This window comes from Lichenostomus cassidix, chromosome 3 (assembly GCF_008360975.1).
Source record: "Lichenostomus cassidix isolate B80296 chromosome 3, HeHo_3.0, whole genome shotgun sequence".
In the NCBI taxonomy this organism is placed as follows: domain Eukaryota; kingdom Metazoa; phylum Chordata; class Aves; order Passeriformes; family Meliphagidae; genus Lichenostomus; species Lichenostomus cassidix.
The window spans coordinates 14627097-14652186 of NC_139483.1; the positions used below are offsets into that span (position 1 = coordinate 14627097).

At 45.4% G+C, this 25090-nt stretch overlaps 1 protein-coding gene across 6 annotated transcripts in view; it reads left to right on the forward strand.

Moving 5' to 3' along the window:
• Nucleotides 1–20504, forward strand: part of LOC146439130 (TOG array regulator of axonemal microtubules protein 2-like) — a 36828-nt gene extending 16324 nt beyond the window's left edge. For 5 of the 6 annotated variants that reach the window (XM_085054611.1, XM_085054613.1, XM_085054614.1 and 2 more), the window contains 11 exons: nucleotides 1247–1379; nucleotides 2200–2305; nucleotides 3068–3303; nucleotides 4819–4971; nucleotides 6131–6248; nucleotides 7213–7316; nucleotides 8667–8871; nucleotides 10045–10261; nucleotides 12510–12596; nucleotides 14185–14637; nucleotides 15102–15238. In XM_085054611.1, the coding sequence (XP_084910737.1) occupies nucleotides 1247–1379; nucleotides 2200–2305; nucleotides 3068–3303; nucleotides 4819–4971; nucleotides 6131–6248; nucleotides 7213–7316; nucleotides 8667–8871; nucleotides 10045–10261; nucleotides 12510–12596; nucleotides 14185–14420 (1595 nt within the window). In that variant the 3' untranslated portion in view covers nucleotides 14421–14637; nucleotides 15102–15238. Of the gene's footprint in view, nucleotides 1–1246; nucleotides 1380–2199; nucleotides 2306–3067; nucleotides 3304–4818; nucleotides 4972–6130; nucleotides 6249–7212; nucleotides 7317–8666; nucleotides 8872–10044; nucleotides 10262–12509; nucleotides 12597–14184; nucleotides 14638–15101; nucleotides 15239–20404 lie in introns of those variants that run through there. The other variant, XM_085054612.1, reaches the window with a different exon arrangement.
• The last annotated feature ends 4586 nt before the right edge of the window (nucleotides 20505–25090 follow it).

The following is a 25090-nucleotide window of genomic DNA, read 5'->3' on the forward strand; positions in this document are numbered from 1 at the left end:
CACTCCTATGGAATATACAAGTGCATGTCTACATACTTGTGCAGAGATATCACCCATGTCAGTGATTGGGGTACACCAGTGACATGCAGATTAGCTCCCATCTGAATATTATTGATTTTATGGTTTCTTCATATTTTGTGAGAACATGCAAGGTAGCACAAAACCCTACAGAATCTAGAGCAGTTCACCTGATTTCAGTGCAATATTTATCTGCATCCTTTTAGACAGCTCACGTGTATTCACCTACATATTAAAAACTGAGCTTTTGAGTGCATGACATGAAATTTTTGACTGACAGTGCTTTTGAGGACAAATGGGTTTCATTAGAAATGCATTTATCATCTGAATTTTCTCATACCCTGTAAATGGATTATCAAGAGAGTGTGTCTGCCAACAATTTGCATCTGTATTTACATACTTTTATCCTCAGTTCACATTTGGAAGCCTTTTTTACCACAGCCATCTAGACTGGAAATTGCATTTTTCCATGAGAGAGAGCTTAGGCATTGCACAGTTTGTACACAAGTCCATTTGATGACAAATCAATTTCACCTCGGCATCTTTGAAATACAGCCAGTGCGTACCTCTGAACTAGTAAAGATTCATAATGCTTGGAAAGAACAAACTCTATAAACTACTCCTTTGCCAATAGCGGGCTACAATGTATGTGCACTCAGCACTGCCTGCTGTGTAGAATATTTGAAGTCAATGGAAACAGAGGCACTGTCAGGTGTGAAGGGTCAGGTATCGCTGCTCCCTGGTAATTGCTCCGTGGGGATGCAGCCGGGCCCAGCAGGACTCGGTTGTTCAGGCTTGGTGCTCTCGGGAGGCAGCTGCAGGTCTTTCCTCAGGGACTTGCAGAGTACCCCTGTCCTCAGGGCTCTGGGAAATCAGGGCGCTGAGACAAGAGAGGCGCCTGAGGAATTCCCTCCTGGGGTAACAAGACCTGCTGGTCAGCCCCGTCCTGCAGGGAGTGGGGGCTCTGTGGCCTCAGGAAGCTGCCGCTGCCTCTGGTACCTGTGGGGCTTGGGAGCTGGCATTGTGTGGGCAATTGTCAGGTTTAGCCAAGGGGCTGTGCCCAGCTGGGGGACTGGGAGAAAGCAAGGAGCCAGACAGCAGGGAAGTCTCTGAGCCAGTGCCACTTTGTAGCACATGGAACCGTGGCTGGGAGATGGGGCTGCAGGCTGCTCCATGGCGGGTGCCTTGCCCGGGGCTGCAGCGCTCATGGCTCACCCTCTCCTTACAGTGACCTCACAGATGGCCAGTGGTGCCGAGCGCCGAGAGGAGCTGCTCCGTGGGAATGGGCAGAAGGACACAGCCTCTGCTGAGCCACAGCAGGCCTTGCTCGAGGCACTCTCCTGGCTCAGTAGCGATGATTGGTAAGCCAGGCCCCTGTGCCCTCTGTCTCCCTTTCAGTGTTAAGGGAGGTTGGAAGTGTATTCTGCTGGTGCCTCTGAGCCCAGAGAGCCAAAGGGCAGCAGTGAATCCAGTGGAGAGCAGTGAGAGGATAAAGATTTGAGAGCAATCTTTCCCTGGCCTTGATCTGCAGCAGTGCTCCAGCTGCAGCAGCTCCATGATGTTTCCTCGCTTTGCCTGCTGATCTGTGGAGCTGCAAAGGAAATCTTGAGGGAAGAGAGAAAGCTGTGGGACAAGATGGTTTGCTGCTGGCTGAAGCCAGAAGCAGGATGGCAGCAGTTTTGAGTGTAGAGATTTGGGTGCCTCGAGGCACTGGCCCAGGTTGGATCGAGTAAGATTTCTCTCTGGTCTCACTGCTGGCAGCAATGGCAGGAGACAGGGTCTCCCTGTGACCTCCTACATGGGAGTCCCAGCAGTAGCTACGAGGAGATCCTCTTTCTTAGAAATGTCCTGAGTTGTGCTATAGAGTTGCTCAGCCTGTCGTTTCCCCTGAAGGGCTCATGGCAGAAGACAAGGAAAAAGTAAAAAATCCTCTAGGAATCTTGCACTTTTCAAATTCAACTTCTTCCTTCTCTCTGCTTCCTATGGGCCTGTGATGTTTTGTCAGTATTCCCAATATGTCCCAAAATTAGACACAGACAGAAGGAGGCCTGTAGATGCCCAGAGATGATAACCGTACAAATGTTAGGGGATATTGGTTGTCTTTTTCATGTGTGGGTTAGCATCCAGTCACTAGTTCTTGCGTGGAGAGAAAAATCAATGCTTTTGGTACTTGTCTTTTAGGGAGCTGAAGCAGAAGGGACTCTTTAGCATCAAACACCTGGCTGAGTCCCATTCCGAAGTCCTTCTCCGTCGACTTCGAGAGGTTTGCTTGGCAGTTACTGACGAGGTAAGATCTTTGTGCTGAATTGTCCCCCGTACTTCATACATGGTGGGAAGAGTAGATATGTGCTTGTTCATCTCTATGTGTGCTCAGGGACTGCCTTCATTTCAGTTTTGCAACCTCATATTTCTAATGTCTGTCAGCTATTTATAGGATCTGTGTGTACATGTAGCTGTATTTACTGCTAGGTCAGGCATCTGACACTCATCTTTGAGCGTGAGGCCATTATGATGCAATGTGCAGATGCAGAAACTGACACAATAACATGTTATTTGCCGCAGTCCAAATCTCTGCCCAGGCTCTTATTAAATACTGCAAGGTAGTCTGTAGTCTTGAGCCTTTGTTTTCTGTTTCCTGACTGAGTGCTTGAACTGCTGATGCTGGTTTTTTGAACAGGAGCAAATGACTCTTTTACCTTGTCTTCATGACTTGTGCCTTTATGGTTTGAAAGCAGCCATTGCTTTAAGTGGTTTGTTTGTTTTTCTAATACAAGGACCTAAAATCAAAGCAGTGGGCATTATGGAAGAGTTAAGTAGAACACGTGAATTGAAATAATGCTTTTTAGGCCTGCAGAAGGCAGGCCTGAGGCCAGAGCAGAAGTGGGTAGCAGAGAAAGCACCTTTCTGTGCTTGTGCTCTTCTGCTCTTACTGTGCTTTTATGCTGCCCTGGACACAGCTAGAAGTGTTGTTGTTTCCTGGGACTTTTGTCTAAGGCAACTGGTTTCCATTTCAAGGTGATTCTTATGTTTCCCTTCATGACTCCCTCAGGTGACCAACCTGCGCTCGAAGGTGTCTCACTCGGCAATCATCACTCTTGGAGAGCTCTTTGTGATATTGAAGGAGGACATGGACTCTGAGGTGGATGAAGTTGCTCGGGTCCTTCTTAAGATGGTGTCAAACTCCCCAGAGTTCATTCAGAAAGCAGCCACTGCGACCCTGGGGATTATGGTGGAGAATGTGACTCCTGCACGAGCAATGACTGCTCTCATGAACCGTGGAGTCCAGTAAGTTCTTCTTCTTCTCCCAGTGATATTCTTCCCCTTCTATTGCATGCATGGGGGAAGGGAGGAGTGAGAGAATGGGAATGGTGGGATGAAAGGGTCCTGTATCCTGCATTTTCTGTCCACTCAGTGACTTGATTCTCCAATCAAGCTCACTTCTCTCCTCTTGTCACCTCCTTCTGCCCTCCTGCAGCCTATTAGTTCACAGAATCATGGAACTGTAGGATATGCTGAGTTGGAAGGGGCCCATCTGGATCATTGAGTCCAGCTCCTGGCCTTGCACAGAACACCCCAAGAGTCACACCACGTGCCTGAGAGTGTTGTCCAAACACTTCCTGAACTCTGTCAGGCTTGGTGCTGTGACCATTGCCCTGGGGAGCCTGTTCCAGGGCCCAACCACCCTCTGGGTGAAAAACATTTTTCTGGTATCCAACGTAAACCTCCTCTGACTCAGCTGCCTGCTGCTTCCTGGAGTTCTCCCAGTCTGCCAGAGTTGCCTAGATGTGGTGAATGGTGGGCAAGTGAAAGTGCCTGCAAAGCTAAGGATAGGGCCTTGTGGTTTTGTGGGAAGTGAGACAATTACAATTGCAGCTGTGAGTGCTCTTTGATATTTCACAGCACTAACCTCAAAGGCCCTGGGAAAAACCATGGATCATCATTATGCCACTAAGTTGAGAAACAGGGAGGTTACTTGCTGGGGTGTGCAGCACATGGGGGACAACATGCTGGGTGTGGCACAGCCTGCACAGCAGGTGCAGCTCCTGCCAAGAGGAGCCTTGTATGACTGTCCTGACCTTAGAGCTCTGCTTTCTAGTCAAACTGATGTTCTGTGTTAGCCTTGAGAGGATGAATCCCTTCACAGGCACCTTCACAGACCGACTGCCAGCTGAACCAAATGCTGCCTTAAGTGTTGGTTCTGGGCCTGATAGTTCCCAACAGACACTGTCTAGAGCAGGACAGCCTGGCTAAACTGACTGCCAACCTTTCCTCAGCTTTGGAAAAGGCCAAAACTGTCAAATGTCTCTCTTGCCAAGCCTCACAGAAGAAAACAGCTGCATTGCTTGATATTCTGCAGCTTCACACCCCACAGTGTTTTTTCCTGCATTTGCTTTTTCCCAGGAATCTACAGATTTGGGAATAAATGGGTGGAAATAGCCTCAGTCCTGCTGCAGTACTTTGTAATGGGTGCCGTCTGAAGGGCCAGCATGAATTGTCTTTATTTCCAAAAATTTGATATTTAATCTATTTCAATAAACTTTCTCAGAGTAAATTTTGGGAAAGAAATTGAGCACCAGCTAGTGCAGGGAGACAGAATTCCTGCCTCTTCCTCTCAGGCACTCCTTCCGTACAATGCTAGCTTTGTGTTTCTTGACGAACAGAACCTTCTACAAGTGTCCCAAGTTGCAGGGAGAGCCCAGGCCTCCTTTGCCCAGCAATGACAGGGAGCATGCTCTGGCCAAGCCTGCGCTGCTGTCTCTCCTTCTCCCTGTGCCCCAGGGTTTGCTCTCTTCTTCCCAGGAGCCGCAATGTCCAGGTGCGGAAGTGTGTGGCCAAACTCCTCCTGTCCGTGATGGAGAAAATTGGAGTCACAAAGCTCGCAGGGGCACCCAGGGCTGAAAGTCTGGGACACGTGGCAGGGATGCTTGCTCAGGACAGTCACAAGGACACAAGGTAATCCATTTCACCTCCTAAAGTAGGAAAGCTGTTTGATGTGTGGCTCTAAATGGAAAAAGCACAAAAGAGTGGATGTTAAAAGTAAACATTAAGTTCCCTCACTGTGTGCATAAGATTCATAGAGTCACGGAATATGCTGAGTTGGAAGGGACCCATCAGGATCATCGTGTCCAGCTCCTGGCCATGTGCAGGACACCCCAAGAGTCACTCCGTGTGCCCAAGAGCATTGTCCAAAGGCTTTTTGAACTCTTCCAGGCTTGCTGCTGTGACCACTGCTCTGGGCTGTCTGGGGAAATGACTATACTGGGTAACCTGAGGTTGTCCAGCAAGAAGGACCATTGACAGCTTCTTGTGACTTGAATGATACTTTACTGAGATGAAAAGAGCTCAGATTGGCCAGTCAAACAGTTTGGCTTGTTCTTATGTGCACAACACAAAGCCAAAGTGGTGGCCACTGTTCATCACTGAAGGATCCCAAACATCTATTTCTCATAAAGTTAATACTTTCCTAGAAATATTGCAGGGTTCTTTAGCCAATGGATTCAGTCTTTCTAAACCTCGCCTGCAGATTTCTATATTGCTGTTATCGGTGGCTGAATGATCTCTAAATTTCTTTTTGAAGAAAGTTTTGGTTTTCTAGTGGTAAAATCAAACCATACCCCCCAAATCCGCTTACTTTGGTGATTAAATTCCCATTAATAGATGCCAAGAACACATGAGTAACTAGCTGCCCCTGTGCATAAATATAGTATGGCATAATCAATAGCAAGCACGAGGTATTTTGTCCTGGCTTCCCTGCCAATGAAAGAAAGGCAAAGTATTGTGCAATGGCAGCAAGACACTGCTAATAAGCTCTGAAAACAAAGCAGATGCACTTTGCTTGTTCCCTGGGATCCTTCGATGCCACAGAAGCACACCCACAGTTTCTGAGTGAAATTGTGTTTTTCTGTTGCCCCTTGTTCTCCTCCTGTCTCCTGTGTTCAGCTGACAGCACTGTGCAGTGACAAGGGGCGGTAAATCTCTCTCTTTGCTGAATGGGTAACGCCTTCTCCTGCCAGTATTGCACCTGCTGAGTTTAAGGTATCAGCTTATTCAGTTAACACTCTTCATTTGCTCATCTTTCTTTCTTTCTTTCTTTCTTTCTTTCTTTTCTTAGGCATTATGGACAGGAGATGGTGAAAATGTTGATAGCTCATCAAAAATTTAAAAAGCTTTTGGAACAATCTGTTCCCACACGTGACCTGGAAGATATTCTGACAAGAATTAAGAAGAAGGTAAGTGCTTGGCAGCAGTAATGTCTCCTTTGTGCAAGTATTGCCACTGCTCATATGAGATCAAACATACCTAATCTGTCTTTATCTCATTCCTCTTCTCCTGGATCCTATTGCTCATGTGAATGAACTGTTGATCCTCAGCCTGTTCATCTGCAGACAACAAAGGAACTAATATTATTAGGAAAAAAGTGGGGCATGGAATATTTTGAATATCCGCCACAAAGAGGAAAGGGAAGGAGGAGAAAATGGGTTTACATTGAAGCATAACCCCACCTAACCCCATTATCCCTACTCTGCCCCCAGTAAAGTAATTAAGGGACAACAGTGCTTCCAAAGAAGACAGTGTCTTTGCAAAAGACACAGGAAGCAGTAGTGCCAGGAAAATTTCCAAATATACAAAAGATGTCCAAGGAAATCCTAATTACTACAATGATTGCCTGTCTTCTGGGAATACTGCCCTGCTGTCATGTCCTGTGGAGCTGGAAGGAGCTTGGTAAATTCAGCAGCATCCGTTGAAAAATCACCTGTTAGTTTTGGGGGTTTTGTATTCCTTTTCATCTACGTTGTGGAAAGGAATGTGCATTTGTGCAGGAACAGGGAGAATTAGTGTTGAACCAAATCGACTTCCAACACAATGGGCCATTCTCCAAAGAGTCCCAATTTTTCTGCTGCTTCCTTTAAGCAAGCTTATTCCCTACCATTGGCATTATTCCCTAAATTTGTGCTTGACTAATGAATTTTGGGTTTCATAGTGCTGCTCAGTATGGTAGCACCCATAACCTGCCTTGGGTCATTGAAAACAAAGAGCTGGCATCCCTGAATCTCTGGCCTCTTTCCTTCTGCAAGTTAGGAAATATTTCCCTAAGCCTTGGTAGCAGTGATCCTGGTTATAACTTGTGCTTTAAAGAGCTAATTTTCCATTTTATATTCTAGAGATTCATGGGGTTTCTTTATGTCTGTGTAGGGGATGGAAAAGCAGAAAGGTGAACGTCCATCTGTCAAGAAACCTGTGAGGAAGAGGAACGATGGCTCAATGAAGCCCCAGGCCACGTTGCCTTCTCATGAACGGTACTGAGCACTTGTTTTTAGATCTGACAAAGCACATGACAAGCTTTACATGTCTCTTCCTCAGGAAAATCTTGCTGGTGGACATGACCTGTGCCAGAGATTGTTTTCTTTCCCTACAAATGCTCTATGATTAAAAATGTCCACTTCTGCATTATGCTGAACACAACTTCTCTGGAGGGGTTTCCACAAAAATTGAGCAATAAAAAGACACCCATTGGTTGCAGCTCAGAAAGTGCAGTGCAGTGGAAAGGACAGTGTTGTGGAGGCTATGAGAGGGTCATGTCTCTGCTGCCTGACTTGGGACAAATAAATGCAACCTGGTGTGTTTTTCCTCTGAGTGAAGTCCTTTTCAGATGGGTGTTTTGATGAGAAGTCCCAGTCTAGAAGCAAGATGCCGTTCCCCAAAATGGCACTTCCCATGCATGTGGTTTGGGCTGGCTGAATCATGGTTTTCTGCCCCTCAAACAGAACCAAGTTTGAGTAGTCAGTAGCAAGTCAATTCCTGAGCAACTTTGGTCAACTTGTGTCTCAATGTGGACTATTTGTCTTGATATTCCTGTCCTTCATACAATTTGGTTGATGGACAGCATGTTTGGTGAATTCCCCCCAGGGCTGCAATCATCATTAGAGATAGCAATTTGGTCCTTTCTGTCTCTTCATGCCAGTGGGAGAGCTACTTGTGCCTGCTCTGCTCTCATAACAGAGGGAATTGATTGAGCTCTGTCATGCAGGACAGTGACCACATGCCTCAGTAGCATATTTATTAGCATCTTGCCATGCTCATGGAAGAGACAGGTTGATCCAAGAGAATTGTTCCCAGTGGGTTTGTTAAGCTGTGGATCTAGTCTCTAGGGAAGCAATAATGTGAGTGTGGTGCTGGAATGTCAGGCTTCTGTTTTTATCTCTGTTACTCATTTTCTGGGTCCTTCAAATATGTCCCTACTCATCTGTTCAGATGCATCTGAGCTACTTTTCCAGATTGTCATGCCTGGTGTAGAGACTCCTCCAGAGTGATGAGTTTCCTTATTATTAGACACACACCTCCCATATGATGAGGCACTGAAACTTGGAAGTAGTGTCTCTCTTTCCCCACAAAGCAGTGTGACATGTGTACCTGGGATGCCATCTGAAATGAGATGCAGCTCATCCTTGGTTTTCCTGAGTAAGCACTGGCAAGAATGTAACTTGCAGATTGTCTCCTGTAATGATTGCCATGAGGTCCATGTTGTTTTTCAGGCCAGGATTTTCTAGCTTGAAATCACATCATTAGGAAACCTCCTCAAGATGTTTTGCTCACAATTAACTAAAGGTATGGTCACCCACAGGCCCTAATTTGGTTTCACTTTTCAGGGTGAAGTCTACCTCAGATGGACGCCTGCTACACCGTCCAAGAGTCCAGGTCACGTTAGCTCCAGCTGTGGAAGAAACAGAGCTGCTCCAGAAGCTTTACAATCTCCTGGATGCCAAGGCATTTCAGACACGGATGGAAGGACTGGCACTCCTTCTAGATCTGTGCAAAACCAGCCCCCAGCTCATCTCCACTAACATTGTCCAAGTATGTAGGGCGTCTTCGTTGTTCCTTTGCTTTAGCTCCTTTCCCAAGGCTGTAGCAGTCAAGTTAATTCAGTGTGTCTTGGCACTACATCCTGGCTGTTTGGGACAGGCTGGTCCCTCTTCCCCAGAAAAATTTAATTCCATTCCAGGCTTCAGGACAAGTTATTTCAGTTCAGTTGTATTTGTCTGGCAGGTGCCTATTGATGCCCTTCATGAGATGATGACAGAATTTTCTGTTGGTGTAACTTCTGCTGTCTCCTACTGCCAGTTGGGTTAAGTGAAGGGAATCCAGCCACTGAAAGGGTGGCAATTATTCTCTAGACAAAAAATGGCTTTGGATGGGGAAGAGAAGTATCAGGCTGGGATGGTTTAAAGCAAAATTTTTGAAAAGGACATTCTGTAAACTCCATCTTGTCTTGCACAGGCACAACCTTGGCTACTCATTGCCATCCTCATCCCTATTCCTCTTGGTAAACACTGTGCTCACCCTTCTTGGAGGGCCTTTTTTCTCTTTGGAAAAGGAGGAAAACGTCTAAGGACAGATCTCTTCCTTCTCCTCCTTGTAGTTGCTTTTCCCCTTTCTCCAGAAAATGGTACCTGATAATGTGGCTGTTGAGGGACTGAACCTGCTCTAATGAGAGCTGTACAGCACATGAAATTTCAGAAGTCTGCATGTTAATTAGACAAATGGTCTGCATCCTGGAGGAGCTGATCAGAGCCCTGCGCTTCTCCAGACACAGGGTTCTGAGACAGACAAAACACAACTTGGATCTCCTCCAGCCATAGTTTAGCAAAATCATACTTCCCCTCAGTACTTGAGGCAACTGTGGAGAAAAACGGGCATTGTAAATACCTGGTTCCATAGTTCTATACCAAACATTCTGTTTTGCATCAATAAATGGGATTAATTTAGTGACTTATAGGTGGAGAGAAAGACCATAAGAGCTATTCTGTCCCCACACAAACCTCTTAAAAATACATGAAAATCTTTCAATGAGGTTGTACAACCATTCAAGTGAGTTGCCCACATGAAAACAGTGAAATTGTGCAAGCAAGTGCTGACCTGACAAAAAGGATCACTTTCATCTTTTATATTGCTGAATGCTCATTTCTACATCCCTTTTCAAACAAGCACATCTCAATCCAGCTTTCATGTTGTTTGTTTTCTTCACAGATTTTTGATTATTTTGTCCCGAGAATTGGTGACACCCATAAGAGGGTAAAGCAACAGGCTCTGGAAGTGCTGGCTGAGATGATAGGCATCCTCAAGGATGGCTTAAACCCAGTGATCATCCGTTTAGTGGAAGGAATAATAACCAACCTAAACTCAAAGGACTCCGGGATTTATGCTGCAGCTGTGAAGGGGCTGGAAGAATCCATTGCTCACTTAGGTAAGGCTGACCCCTGACATGGACTCTCCTCAGCTCTGTCTCTGCCTCTCAGAGCCAAGAGAACACTGAGTGCCTTGATAGCTGCTGTTGTGTGTGGAAAGCTCCAGCTGACTTGCACCAGAAGCTGTGGAGGTGCAGTCCTTAGGCACCAGTCCCCCAACAGGCTTGAATGTGCAGCAGCCTTTCCCAAAAGCCCCAGGAGCCCTTGGCTCTGTGCTGCTTGTCTGCTTTGGCAGAGAAGGAGCTGAAGAGTAAGTCCTGGACTACAGCCTTGCTAGAATTCCAAGACAAAGGGACTTTTGGATTTTGCTTGGGCCCCATTTGTATTTGCCAATGAACAGCTTTGCTGTTGGCATGAAGGGACACTGGCCCATCAGAGCTTCTGCAGAGCAGCCTCCTGGAAGGTTCTCCATTACAGGCATTAGCTGTCTATTTTGCACCTTTCTTCTTTGTCTCCTTTTTTCAAAGTGGTACTTAGGATTCACTAAGTTCATTTCATTCAAACAAACAAGTATAAATCCAGCTGCCAATGATGGCTTGTTCCACATGCTGTTTTGCATGGGGCAAGATTGCATTAGCAAATGACTACATAGCCAAGGGCTGCTATAAATTCGTTTGCCACACAGCTTGATGTCAGCCCTGAAAATGCCATACTTTGTGAATATGCCGAAAAAGTGGAGTGTTGAAGAGGCAGGTCTTAAAGGGGAGTTTCCACTTTCTCCACCTCAGCTGCTCTGTGAACTCCTTGAATTGCCTGTCTCGGTGCCCTTCTGTGTCCCAAGTATGGGGTTCCTACTGTTTGTGAACTGGGGAGAAGGCTGTGAGACCTGTACTGCTCTTGGCCCATAGCCATTTCTTGTGGTGCATGGGAAAAGTCTTGGGAAAAGCTGTAGAATCCTGTGAACAGAGCATTTAGCCAACAGATCCCTTCAGGGTTTTGTATGGAGCATTCTGCCATTCCCCTCTCACCACTTCTGAGATCACCATCAATTTTCCATGGTGAGAGATGTCAGAACATTAGCAAGGCACCTCTGTCTCTCATCACAATGACTTTACACAGAGATATGTTCAAGCAAGTGAAATGGGATATATTTTTTTAGTTCTGCCTAGTTTTATGGAGCTTTGCAAGTATTCAAACAAGCAACCAAATCACAAATAGTGCAGAAGTCAACATCTTGGGCTTTAGTGGGGGAAGAAAGTCTCCACTGGCAAAAGGCATGAACGAAACCTTCCCAAGTACTTCAAAACGGTCTGCCTTTACAAATCAACATCCAGTGGCAAATAGCAAGAAACCTCCTGAACTCAAAAGGATTGTGCAATGCTCCTAGCTTGCAGTAAGTGAGCAAGCACATCATCTTGCCTCATTGCTGCCCTGAGCTTCATAGCTAAAGGCCAGCCATTGCTCCAAGACTCTGTGTGCACATGCCTGAGATCCTGAGGTTTTGGTGAGACTTTCTCATCTGTCCTGTCCTGTTCACAGTCATGAAAGAAATGACCCTCAGATGGCCACTGCCTGACACAGGGCATGGAGTCAAGCCAGCAGCCCATAGGTGTTAAGGTAGCAAAGAGCAGTGAAAATGAGAGCACGGAGAAGCAGATCCTTTTGCTCGTCTTGCAAATGCTGGGCTGTGTGTCCTGCAGCCACCAGCTTCAGCTGATATGCAGAGCAGAGAGACAGAGCTGAGTTTGTAAGAATTGAGCTGCATGCCAACTTCTTTAATAGCCAGCAAAAGCTCCTCTGTCTTTGGGTCTCTCAAGGCAGCTAAAGTAACACTTGGGTCAATGTGTCATTGACTGGAGCTTTACCATCTCCAAGTGCACAAGAGTTTTTGAAACCCTTAAATTGAAAGGTGAATCGTTCTGATACACTTGGATTCGTAAGAACCAGGCAAACAATTTCTCTCACACACCCAAACCCCAAGAGCTCCCCTGAAAATCCAGGCAGATACCAATATTGACACAATTAACATTTAGCACTCCTTCAGGATATCCAGATCTCAGCACTTTTTGTTTCAAAGACACAGCTGTAAGGGCACTCTCTGGGGAGGAACAGCAAATGAGAAACAGTGCCCCACCAGTATTGCAAGAGTGTGGGAAAAACCTGAATAAGGAAAGAAGAAAACGATTCAAAAATTGGCAGAAATTACCCTTATTTTACAAAATGCTGTTGCTTCTGCCCTTCCCCTCTCCACTGTCATTTCTTTTATGACCTCAGAAGAGTGACCAGAAACCTGTGTTTCTCTTGTAGATAAAGTATCACTGATGAAGGAGTTCAGCAACCGAAGGAGTCAACTGAGTGGTCAAGCTCTGCTGGATGTCACAGAGCGTCTCTCAGGTATGGCCTCCCCTTCTAAGCCAAGAGGTCTTCTGTGGGAGTATTTCCAGGGAATGCCTGTGACCAGACAGTAGAGTAACTCCTCAACATCAGGAGGCGCTGAGCTTGTCCCTCCTGCCCAATACCCGTGCAAGGTGCGTTAGGCAGGCTTTCCCTGGCTGCTGCAGAGGTGTGCAGCATCTGAGATGGGGGCGGTGCTCGGCCTCGGCGCTGAGCTCTCACTGGGGCATCTCAGAACCTGCCTCCAGGAAAGGAGGGGCTGAAAGCTTAGGGACTTCAGTGCTGCTTGTGGGGAAATGGTGGCAAATGCTGTTTCATGGGATCAGTTTTTTTTGTCCTCAGAGAATTCTTGTTTTGCTCTTGCAAAGTTTTGAGGCTGAACTCTGCAGTGCCTGGGGGTCACAGCGGAGGTCAAAACTCAGCACACATGTTAGAGGCACGGATTTTGTGCAAGGCAGCCTTTGGGGGCAGAGGGGCAGAAGCAGAGTGCTGAGGCTCCCAGCCTGTGCTGTACAAGTGGCATTGGACTGAGCATTTCAGGATGTGCAGACAGTCTCTTGCTATGTCAGTGCTGTCTGAAATGCTACAAATGCAGCTGATATTGCATTCCTCACAGGAGCTTGCTATGTCAGCAATAGGCAAAGAAGAGAAAAATTATAATCTCAATATATGCTAAAGAGGACTATTAATAGCCTTGCTTTGACTGGGGCTAAATCGACTGCAAACTATGCCAGCACCTTTAAATGCAAGATTTAATACCCTTTGTGTCATCAATATGAATCTCAAAGGGGCATGTTCAGTGACTGGGAATGTCAAAGGCCCTTTAAAGAGCATTTGCATAAAGTAGATCTCCAGGGACAAAGAGTTTAGTTTTGCAGGTATTTTAGTCTCCTTATCAAAGAAAGTATTTCAACATAAATCAGCACTACTTTAGAAAGTAAGTGCAGATGTTCTCTCTAAGACACCCTGAGGTTTGAAATAGCTGTTTCTTAGAAGCAACAAAAGCATTCTTCCAAAGACACCAGCTAGTCTCTGATGTTTCAAATCAAACTGGCAAGCAGCACCCATCTCTGGTGGGCTGGAGTTTTGAAGTGTTGTCTAACAGTGCCCTTTGCTGAGTGGCACTGAGCAAAGAGAAAAGCCAGATTAGACTTTTGGCATTTTTCATCAATGGTCACCACAATGGAATCCTCCTTTTAAGTAGAAATCTCTCAATTGCCTCTCTATGATGCATTTCAAAATCTTCATTGCTGGTTTGGACAACTTCTAAATGGCAATAAAGGGCAATTTGACATTTCAGTCATTGTTCATGCAGAAACAGATTGTGAAATCTGTTTGCTAAATCTGCAGATTTGGTAAAGGTAAAAAGTCCTCCACAGGTAGAAGGCTTTGTTTGGAGAAATTAGTCGTGAGGGATTGGTGGCTCTGTTCCAGGGATGATCAGCTGCTTTGCCCATTTCTGCATCACATGGCTTTCTGTGCTGCTTTGCTGATCTTAGCTAGAGAGGCTCCCAAGAACCAAAACTAGAGAGAGGTCCTTGTTTGCATTAAGCTAGGTGGTAAGGAATGTTGTTTCTCTCTCCTGCAGTGCTTGTGGAATGGGTTTATGCCAGGAGCCCCGAAGTCGTCAAGCACTACGCCCTGCCCGTGCTTTGGTGCTTCCTGGGGAACAAGGCGCTTCCTGTCCGAAGCGCCAATGTCAGCACTGTGGTGAAAAAGCTTGCCTTAGCCCTCTATGAGGTGATGGGCTCCAAGCTGGAGAAGCATGCTGCCAGCCAGCCTCCACATGTGGGGAAAAACCTCTCCAAGATTTTGGACTGGTGAAGGCAGGATGTCCTCCAGAAAGCGGATGAGTTGCCGAGCTGGACACCAATCTCCGGATTTGAGGATTTAGCTCTGCAAAAAATGATGAAATACCAAGGAAGGGTTTGCATCTGCCCCTGCTCTCTCCACCACCCTTCCTAGTCATGGCATGGGAGGCTGAAGAAACTTCCGATAGAGGACAAGGGGAAGGCCCAGCATGGCACAGCCTCACTGAGAGGTAAGGCAGGAGCTGGGCCCTGACTGGTGGGAGGAAGGGTCTTGTGGCAGCCTGGAGACTCCATGCACATTCCCAGGGAACAGTTCTGCCCTGCATGTGCCCGCTGCAATGAGCTGTGCTGCTCCCAGTGCCCTGTGTAGCTGTAGGGCTGCTGAGGTGTGGGGCAGGGAGAGGAGCAGCAGGGTGCATGTGCAGCTGAGTCATTCCTGCAAAGCACAGGGCTCTGGGCTCCCTCTTGTCCCACAGCACAGCAGCCCAGAGGCCAGGGTGTTCCTGTGGTAGCTCTGTGGAAGAGGCCCAGGGTGTCCCTCTGGCTATCTTCAAGGGGCTGTTGGCAGGAGCATGTTTCCCTGTGCAGATACTTAGAACCTTCCAGGAAATCTCTCCAATGGCATATGTAGTTTTAGATTTATAGCTTCCGATTTGCATTGCACCCTCTTATATTTTGTGTCTCTACTTTGCAGGCTTGACTGGCTACCCTCTGGCCAAAAAGCTTTCCCTGGCATCTCCCTGTATGCTCCTCCCCTCAAAGCCTTTGCTTCCCATCCTGACGACCTCTCCATCAAAAAAAATGGAGCAAGATTTTCTGTGGAGACCAGGAGATACGGGAAAAAGGCATGGGCTGTGATGGAATCACCAGAAATAACGAGGAGCAGATGCAGGAGGGAAAAGGACATAAGGTAAGGAGACCAAGCAAAATCTTGTGATGTACATTTTAAGTTTATGTCCTGTAGGCAGAGCTCTTAAACCTGGGCCTGTGGTGTGAGCCCAGGGAAGCAGCTGAGCCAAGGAAGAGCTCAGCTGGTCATTGCAGTCAGGCTGTCTTTGCATTGGGTGTGTAGCAGCCCAGGACATCATGATGCCAAAGATGTGGGTGCCAGCTGGCAATATAGCCAGAGTGCAAAAGTAGTGAGCAAGGGGAGAGAGATGGCAAATGTGGAACATGGTCTCTGCTTCATCACGTTTCTTTGTATTCTCTGTCCTTGGCCAAGCTGCTGCATCAGTTTGACTTTCCCTGGCAAATTCTAGCTAAGAGCATGCGAAAACTCCTTGAGGCATGAATGGGGGAGGGCTGGATGCTTGATCTGAGCCCTGTGTTGTACTCTTTCCAGGCTTCCTTGCTGAATTCCAGTGGTGGGGATATGAAGAAGGGGCCATTGGGACTGCCTCTGATCCCCCCTATACGCAAGGATGTAAGTCCCTCTCTTGGCAGTGCTGCTGTGTCTCTGCCAAGCGCTCAGCAGCTGGATTTCCAAGAGTCTCAGGAGATGAGGTAAGCCAAGGTGTCTGCTGCTGCAGTGTGCTGTTCACCTTGCTCTTCCCATCTTGTGAGCTCATTTCCCACAGTCAGCTCTCCCGTGTATTTGGGCAAACCTCTGTGTGTTCACCACTTTGCCTATCTGTGATGATGCAGCACAATGTCAAAGGCAACACCATATGCCCTAAGAGCAGAGGTGGTGGTGGGGAAGAGGAGGCAGGGCTTAAGAACACCTCGAAACAGGTCCTCTGTGGGACTTGGCTCTTGATTCCTCTGTAATGTTTGTGGTGTCATTTGGGAACTGTATGGCATGGGTCTGGATACCGCAGATCTTTGAATGCTGTGATCCTTGTTGGTCTACTTCTGCATCCCGGTGTCTATGATTTGGCAGTTATGGGTTATTGAGGAGGTATCTGCAAATTCAGGTGCTGCTTCTATAAATTTCAGTTGTAGTTTCTCTGTGCCTGGGCCTTCACTGTCAAATGAGAGCCCAGATAAACTTTGGGGCATAGATGTATAACTCGATATCTGTTCAATATTTGCATCTGGGCTTCGTATGAAGGAGGCCAAGGTGGTAGAGAAGAGTTATAGGAATGTACTTAATGGAAAGATATTGGCTTGGATATGTGAGAGAAAATGTAGCTGTCAAACTTATCCCAGTGATAACAATAAAAAGGAGTCACAGAAGTATCATTCCAATTGAAAAGCTTTGGTTGGGCTTTTAAAGTGTAATTAGGATATACTCACCAAGGAGCAAGGAGGTGTAATATCATTCTCACTAGACAGCAGTGCTATGACCACATGTAGCACAGGACTGTGGCCAGTGTAAGGCATGAGCAGGCAAAGTCAAGCTTTGGCAGCAGTGCAAAAGTAGCTGTCCTCCATACAGACTGTCCTCCACACAGAGGCTGTATGAGGCACTTGTGTCCAAAAGGAGAGACAGCAGAATTGGGGAGTTATGACTGATGCGAGTTGAAGAATGACTGCTGTGTTTCAGCTGGAGCTTGGCAGGCTCTGTCTGAGTCCAGCAACTGAAAGCTTAAGGTCAATTAATCAGCTTTCCCTCTGGTTGGGTTTATGTGTTGCATTTCCTTCTTTATCACATTGACCATGCTAAGATGATTTGCCTCCCCTGGTGCTACACTCATTCTCCATGGTTCTCTTTCTGCCTCCTCATATGTTCTTTAGTCCTGCATTTTCTCAAGGCCAAGATCCATGAGCGGAAGGAAAAAGGACTCTGAAGATGCAGGTAGGTACAGGGCATGTCTGTCCTAAAATGACCATTGGAATACTGACCCAGGAGCGGTTTTGTGAATGTGTGGTTGAAAACCATCCAGTTCCAAATTTCTTCAAATTCTTTTCAATTTCTTGATGGGCTCAGTGGTCTCTCCCAGAGTATGCTCTTGGTGATGCAGTGAAAATTCCTCCAGTTTGTAGTGATGAGTGGCAGGAGCTGGAGTTGTACCTTGGGGTCCTGGAAATGCACAGCTGGAAAAGAAATTTGCCCTCTCCATCATGCACATACCTTTTATATCCCTGCACTCTTTCAAATGTCATGATTAGTAGAGAAAAGGAAGGCATGTAGCATGAAATCAGAAATATTCCCTTTCTTTCCTCTTGATAGAGAAAACCTTTGCTTGGGGCATTTTCTGAGATGAGCCCTTTGAGATCTAAGGGAGATTCATGGCCATTGCCTGGTTTTGCACTGGGAGAAACAGGGAAATCTTCTCTGGTAGAAAGTCATTCTGAATTTTCCAATTAAGGAGAAAGATACTTGCAAATGGATGCAGCTTATGCACGATCTGATTTTGTCATCCCCTGACAGCACAAGCCTAAAGCCTCCTATGGCAGGCTCACAATGACAAATCTCTGATTTTCTCTGCCCATGTCAGTATTGCAGGCTGAGGGAGGAGATGCCTTCTGGCTTTTCCCCCTCCCTGCCTTGCCTGATCCCTGGCAGGAAGAATGTTGCCTGACAAAAGGTGGTGTCTGGTGCATCTGTGTCAGCCAAAGCTTTCAAGTTGAAAACCGCAATGTTGTTGTCCCTTTGCCATCTGTGGGTGTGTAGTGCTAGGAGAGATAAGACTTGAATAAACAATTTTGCTGATGGAGAAACAGGGATAAGATCCACTGGTCCTTTGGCTCAGGGTTAGTTGTGCCAAATGCTGGGCATGACCCTTTGAAATGATTCCTTTGTTGCTGATATGCAGCTGGAATGCTGAATGGAGCTAGGGAGAAGTAGTGCTCAGTAATTTAGCTGCCGTTGCTGGATAAGTTCTGGCCTAGAAATGTGCTGTACCTTAAATGGTATCTGTTCCTCTTTTATAATTCACCTGACCCTTCTATAGGGGAAAAAAAATCCTGATTTGGGAAAGTTGTTCTTTTTTACTGCTTGGCTGCAACATGATTTTGTCCTCTGTGAAGCTATGGAAGGAATGATTAGTTCTCTGCATTCTAAAAGCTCTTTGGAAAGTATTTCAGAATGACCTGCTGTCTTGCATGGGAGACAGGAGCATTATGAGTTTCTGCAGTTTGCCAGGCTTCTGGCAACAGATTAGGGTAGCTAGCACCCCAAGACTCGGTCCCGTTCACAAGGTTCTTTGCTATTTGGCCGATTAATCCAATATGGTGTAGAATACCATTTTTTAGATACAGAAAATAACAAATATACAAATATAGAACAGATTGGCATACATATACACACAATAAATGCATAATTGCAAAGCCATAATAGCTAAAATGCAATTATGGGGTAAATGCTTGTTTGAACTATAAAAATAGTTAAAAATGCAAGTTAAGAAAGGTACCTATAAGTTAGCCAGAATAATACAATTTAGGAAACCAATGATCTTATAAAAATCCAGTTTTGGTGCTGGGATACATTAGAGTCTGCTCTCAATCTTGCAAGAAGTTACCACAGAGCTGCATCCAGACTCCGGGGAGAAGTTTTCCCTCACGCGTCAGTATCCATGTAGAAAACCTTTTCTGAAATTCGTAAACTTTTATAGGATAAGAATATGCAGAGTGGGTCACTAAAAGTTTCTCACATTCTCGCTACATTCCACAGGGTAGTGTTTTTTTAGACTTTTGGGTGTCATCAGATAGGCCTGGTTTAGGCTGTTAACGTAATCTGAGCCATCCATCTTCTGTGACCAGCAGGGAGAGAGAGAAAGGTGGGGGGGAACTTCCTGCCACACCTGTCCTGTGCTATTTCCATTAAGAAAATTTTGAATTGTCAGGAAGAGCCACGATCAGAAATGTTTTGAGGCAGGGCATGTTTATGTTGGCTTTGGGTGTCTCTGCAGGAAAGAAAGCAGGGAATAACCCCTGGAACAGTGAAGCAGAGCCAAAGTGCAATGTTTGGATAGCCAGTTTTTCCCGACATATATTGGCTTCCTGAATCCTAGGGGCATCAAATGAGGAGTGCCAAGCTTCTTTTACTACTAACACAGTGGTGCCATTTTTTGTGTCCAGGCACTTCCTTTTGAGAAGAGAAAGAAAAAGATAAACAACCAACAAGTCCCAACCCAGAGCTGAGTGAGAATTACAAGAAAGAAAGGCCTTGGAAACTAGCTTCTTAAAACAATTACTTCCTAGGTGTAATTGTCAAATTCTAAAGACCATCTGTTTGGACAGAAAGAGATCCCATAGTAGTGGAAGGGCAATGAGCAACACATCAGCAACATAGTGAAACCTCTCTCTCCTGCCTTGCCAGCTCAATACAGTTCACAAGAATTAAACTGATGCCAGTTGCATGAAAAATAAAATCAACATGATCTTCTGAATAATTAAAAAAACCCCTTGAATATCTCATCCTTAAGATGAGTTGTCTGTAAAGGTGTGATTTTAATTAACCTACTTCTTCCCTTGTACATGATCTACGGCTTTTTCTGAGTATACATCTCTAACCCAGAGGAAGAAGGGAAAGAGACCATGGTGTGTGATAGGACCTGGGATGCCATTGTTGGAACCTTGCTGACCTGTTTGGCTGCGCCCAGGGTCACTGCCAGGGAAAAGGACAAGGGGAAGGCCCAGCATGGCGCAGCCTCACTGAGAGGTAAGGCAGGAGCTGGGCCCTGTCTGGTGGGAGGAAGGGTCTTGTGGCAGCCTGGAGACTCCATGCACATTCCCAGGGAACAGTTCTGCCCTGCATGTGCCCCCTGCAATGAGCTGTGCTGCTCCCAGTGCCCCGTGTAGCTGTAGGGCTGCTGAGGTGTGGGGCAGGGAGAGGAGCAGGAGGGTGTATGTGCAGCTGAGTCATTCCTGGAAAGCACAGGGCTCTGGGCTCCCTCTTGTCCCACAGCATGGCTGCCCAGAGGCCAGGGTGTTCCTGTGGTAGCTCTGTGGAAGAGGCTCAGTGTGTCCCCCTGGCCTGCTCCATGTGGCTGTTGGCAGGAGCATGTTTCCCTGTGCAGATGCTTAGAAGTTCCCAGTCCCATGAAATATGTAGCTTTAGATGCTTAAGTTTGCAGTTCCAACTCTGTTACGCTTTGTGTATTCATTTTGCAGGCCTGACTAGCTGCAGTCATCCCAAGAAGTCTTCCCTGGACACTTCTCTGTTCCCTTACCCAGAAAGCTGTTGCCTCCCATCCAGAAGAGCTCTTCTCTCCTAACTCAAAATGAAGCTGCTGCCTGTCTGAAGAATATTTGAATAGGATTTATCCCTTAGACTTTATAGCTAAAGATGTACATATGTTCTGATATTTAGATGTATTTTTGAATTAAAGTGCTTTGGCTATATCTTTTAAATTTTCGTGATATATTTTTAATTGTATGTATTTCAATTTGATATTATATTTTTAAAAATTTTAAATAAATTTAAATAAATCAGAGAATGTGGCATCCGGACATGCAAGCCTAGAAGTTATCAGAGTGGGATCACTGGATGTAGCAGTGTCTCACCATATCCTTTCCTCGCTGGACTTCTTTTGCCATGTTTTATTCGACTCACGTGTGCTGCTGTTTGTTATTTGGCATTGCAATGGTGCCACCTATTGACATGTTTGGGGCACAATAGACCCAAAAGATCCTCTGTACTCCAAGGTTTTTTACCTAGATGTATTCTGTGCTCACAAAAGACCTGAGCAAAGAAACAAAGACAAGTGTGTCCAAATCCCAAATTGCTCCTTTGCAATCTCAGACATATCTGGCTCAGATGTGTCTTCAACCACAATTTCATAGGTCAGAGGAGGTCGTACATTTCACTGGGAGAAGATCCACTTCTCTGGCAAAGACATCTGAATGTATATTTACCCAGGACAGCAGTCCAACAGTGTTGTTAATTGCCACTTGTTTGCAGAAGGATGAGTGGACTGTGAGGCCAAAACCAGGTGACAAGGGTTCCTCAAATATATTTGAACTGCAGCCTGGCTGCCATTCAGCCCAGAGTGTGGAATCATTTCTTACCATGGACCAGTGCTTGCCAGTGTGATGAATTCCTGCATAGCTGGAACAAGCAATTCTGGGTTCAGCTCCAGTTCTCAATGGAATGCATGATCATTGACATTGCTGCCTTTCCAGAGAGTATTTCACAGTTTCCTTTCATAGTCATTTGAAGCTTTTAAACTTCCTATTTCAATTTGCTCTGCCTTAGGGAAAAACCCTCCACAGCCAGTGCAAACTGTAAGCTTTTGACAGCAAATTCTTCATGGTTGCCAGGTTCTGATGTTACAGAAGAAAATGCATGTGAATGTTTTAATTAGGATTTCTGAAGGAAAAAATCTATGTCCTGTGGCTGCATGTGTTTGCTTAGCTATGGGTTCTCTAGTCCTGGCCTAGTAAAGCCCAGGCATGGTGACATGTTGCAGGAAAACTAGTCTGTGAGCTTATGGGATTGGCATCAGCAGCAGAGTGGTTGTGTCCTTGGGGGATTCCTCTGCAGGAGACAAAATCGGGGACCTGCTCCCTCCTGCAATATTCTCTTAGATCTTTCTAAAATATCCTAGAAAAGGCAGTGAAACTTCACACCTACTTGCACACGCACTGTTTGAATTTGGGCATTTTTGTCTCTCCTCAAAGTCATTGCTCTTGCACACCAGAAATATTTCTTAGTCTTCCAATAAATGGGAATTATGCATGGTCTTCCTGCTGGTGCTTTACAGTACTGGTAATTGCTTGGCTTACAAAACTGAAGTTAGATATAGCTTGGATCTTTGCTCAGTTTTGTGCAGGTTTAGGAGGAAAAGAAAATCTGAGATAAGAAGCTTAGGATAATTGGATACATTGGCGCCCATGCTAGTTTTCTGCTTTCTGTTTTGCAGGATTGGCTTCTCATCCCCAAATGAGTGACTGGGAAGCAGTCACCCCCAGAGCTGTTCCTTTGTACTTATGGAATGTATCAATCTCCTGGGAATTATCATCCAGAGAACAGAGAAAATCATACAAGTCCTATTCTCCTTGTTTGCTGCAAGGAGGCTAAATTAAACCTTTCAAAGGACTTTTAAAATCATTAGGAATTTATTTAGGAGGCTTTTAGAGTTATTAAGTTTATTTGATGGGTACTTTTCTATTTTTACTGGTTTGTAAACAGCCTCTGAATCTTCATTGTCTGTTGGGAGAAGACAGGCTGCAGAGCCACTGATCAGTCCAGGAAAACTGGGAATACCCCAAGCATCCAAATGCCTACTGCGCTCCTTTGCTGTGGTATTTGAGTGGCTGTTCTTCTTTGGGAAAGCTCAATATAGTTATGTGGCTGTCAAGGGAACTCTGTGGGGCTGAAAATGGGACATCATATACTTGCCTGGGCTAGCAGAGCTCAGGGGTGCAGTACATGCTTTCTTCTTCTCTTGGCTCTTGGTAGGATAAGTAGTTCTGAAGTACTGAGTTTTTCAAAATGAAGAGCACAGTACTGCTTGTGTGTTTTTTTTTTTAATTGTCCGTGTTGTATTCTAGGTTATTTCTTTGTTTTGCACTTTAGTGGGCTTTGGTTTTGTATTTTTTTTTCTTTGCTCCCTATTTCAAGCTGTTGTTGATATATTATTTGGACTAATATGAAATTTGTCTAAGACTCATAATTAGGTAGCTACTTACTAGGAGTCCTTTCTAACTAGATACTCAGCTGCATAACACTGTGGTAGCAGGATGCTCCCTGTTGCCTGGCTTATCCACATAAGAAATTCTCCTGTGAGAACCTACCTGTAATCCAGGTCCCTTAAAATAGTTAACACATGCATGTATATGCATGTGTTTTCCCTGAAATATAAAGATGAAAGGATCTGTATGGGTATCTGGTTATTGATGAATCTTTTTGAATAATGAAGGTACCAAACATGCATTGCCTTGTGCCCTGGTTGTCCACTTTAACTGTATTTCCAAGCAAAGAGACATAAAGCTTCAAAGAGGAGTAAAACATTCCAAAACTAAGGCCATTATATTGTACTGGCAGGTTTAATTTCCAGTTTGGATGTAAGACATATTAAACTTCTACTAATTATAAGAGGGGGTAAGATTGCAAATTAATTGCCCTATAAGACTGACAGAGTCACATTTAAAAGCCAAGCAGCTGGAAATTTGTTGGTTTAGATTTTAACTGCAGACTCATGTTTGCCTTGCCACATATCTGCTTGTCTGCTGGAATGCCTGGAAAGTTTTGTTCACAGCTGTATAGCTACTGCTCTGGGGAAGGATGGTCTTTTGTTAGCATTGTCAGGCTTTGACTTTGGTTCACTCATATCCTAGGGAGCCAGTGGTCCACTAGTATTAATAGGTGAAGGGCAGCCTGTTGCATTGAAAGCTTTCAGTTTCTCTTTAATTGCTACACAATCAATTAATCTGTGCCTTGAGGAAAACTATACTAAAGCAGGAGGGATAGATACAGAGAAAGATAGGTTTATCACCCTTTTTTCCTTTGAAATAACCTTCATAAAGGGTGGGTTCTGTACAGTCTAACTTCAGAAATTCTCACGCTGTTACTTAATGCAATCACAGAATTGTATGTTAGCAAAGAAAGAGAAGAGACTAAAGGAAGAGATGTAAGAGGCAAGGTTTTGAAATTCAGAATGTCACTGAGAGGAGAACAATAAGGGGCTGTAAGGGCTGTAGGTAATTTTGTGCTAGAAGTGGTGGAACAGGATCAGTGCAGAGCAGGTATATGTGAGATGAATGGAAATGGGATGAGAGGGATAATGTGGTCCTGGGCCCTGATCACCTTGTCCTGCTGAGTATCTACTGTCTTTATCTGCACACGTTTTCTTTTGACATTAACATTTTCATTATTCATCCAAAAAGGGCTGTGGGCAAGACATGCAAACTTGGGATCTTTGCCCCTAGTTTTCAGATGATCCAGTGTACAGTTGTGAGTTTGTATTAACCTTCACCTTTACCTGAGGACAATGTGGAAGTGAGCCCCTAATCCATACTGCAGGCGCTATGGATCTTGCCCATAGGATCTTGCCCATAGGATCTTGCCCAGGAAGATCAAAATTGCAGTTTGAAGTTCATACCTGCAACATTCATCTCCACATGCTGTAGTCATGATGGCACTGAGTACATTTGATGTGGAAGATTTCCTAATCTAGCAGGTTTTCTCTTCAGGAGATACTGGCAATTCTTTACTGATGAGACATGACAGTGAGAACAGGTTACTTAATCTCTGCGTTACTGTTTCTTTCCTTCCTATAGCAAAGATGGTATCTTTTCAGAATATTTCTCTTAATGGTAGAACTTCATAAATGGTTATGAAATGCCTTGAATGTTAAGAGGTCTGGCAGTACTAACACTGCAATGTGCTGAATTTATTGATAACCTGCACAGCATTGTCAACCATATTGCTAATCACAGAATCACAGTATCAGAGAATATTCTGAATTGACATGGACTCACAAAGATTGTCAAGTCCAGCTCCTGGCCTTGCACAGAACACCCCAAGAGTCACACCATGTGCCTGAGAGTGTTGTCCAAATGCTTCTTGAACTCTGTCAGGCTTAGTGCTGTGACCATTGCCTTGGGGAGCCTGTTCCAGGGCCCAACCACCCTCTGGGTGAAAAACATTTTTCTGGTATCCAACGTAAACCTCCCCTGCCACAATTTCAGGCCATTCCCTCGGGTCCTGTCACTGTCACACAGAGATCAGTGTCTGCCCCTCTGCTTCCCCTCACAAGCAAGTTGTAGACTGCAGTGAGATCTCCCCTCAGTCTCTTCTTCTCCAGGCTATCTAAGGTAGTTCTTGAAGTCAGATGAGGAAACTGGAGATTGTGT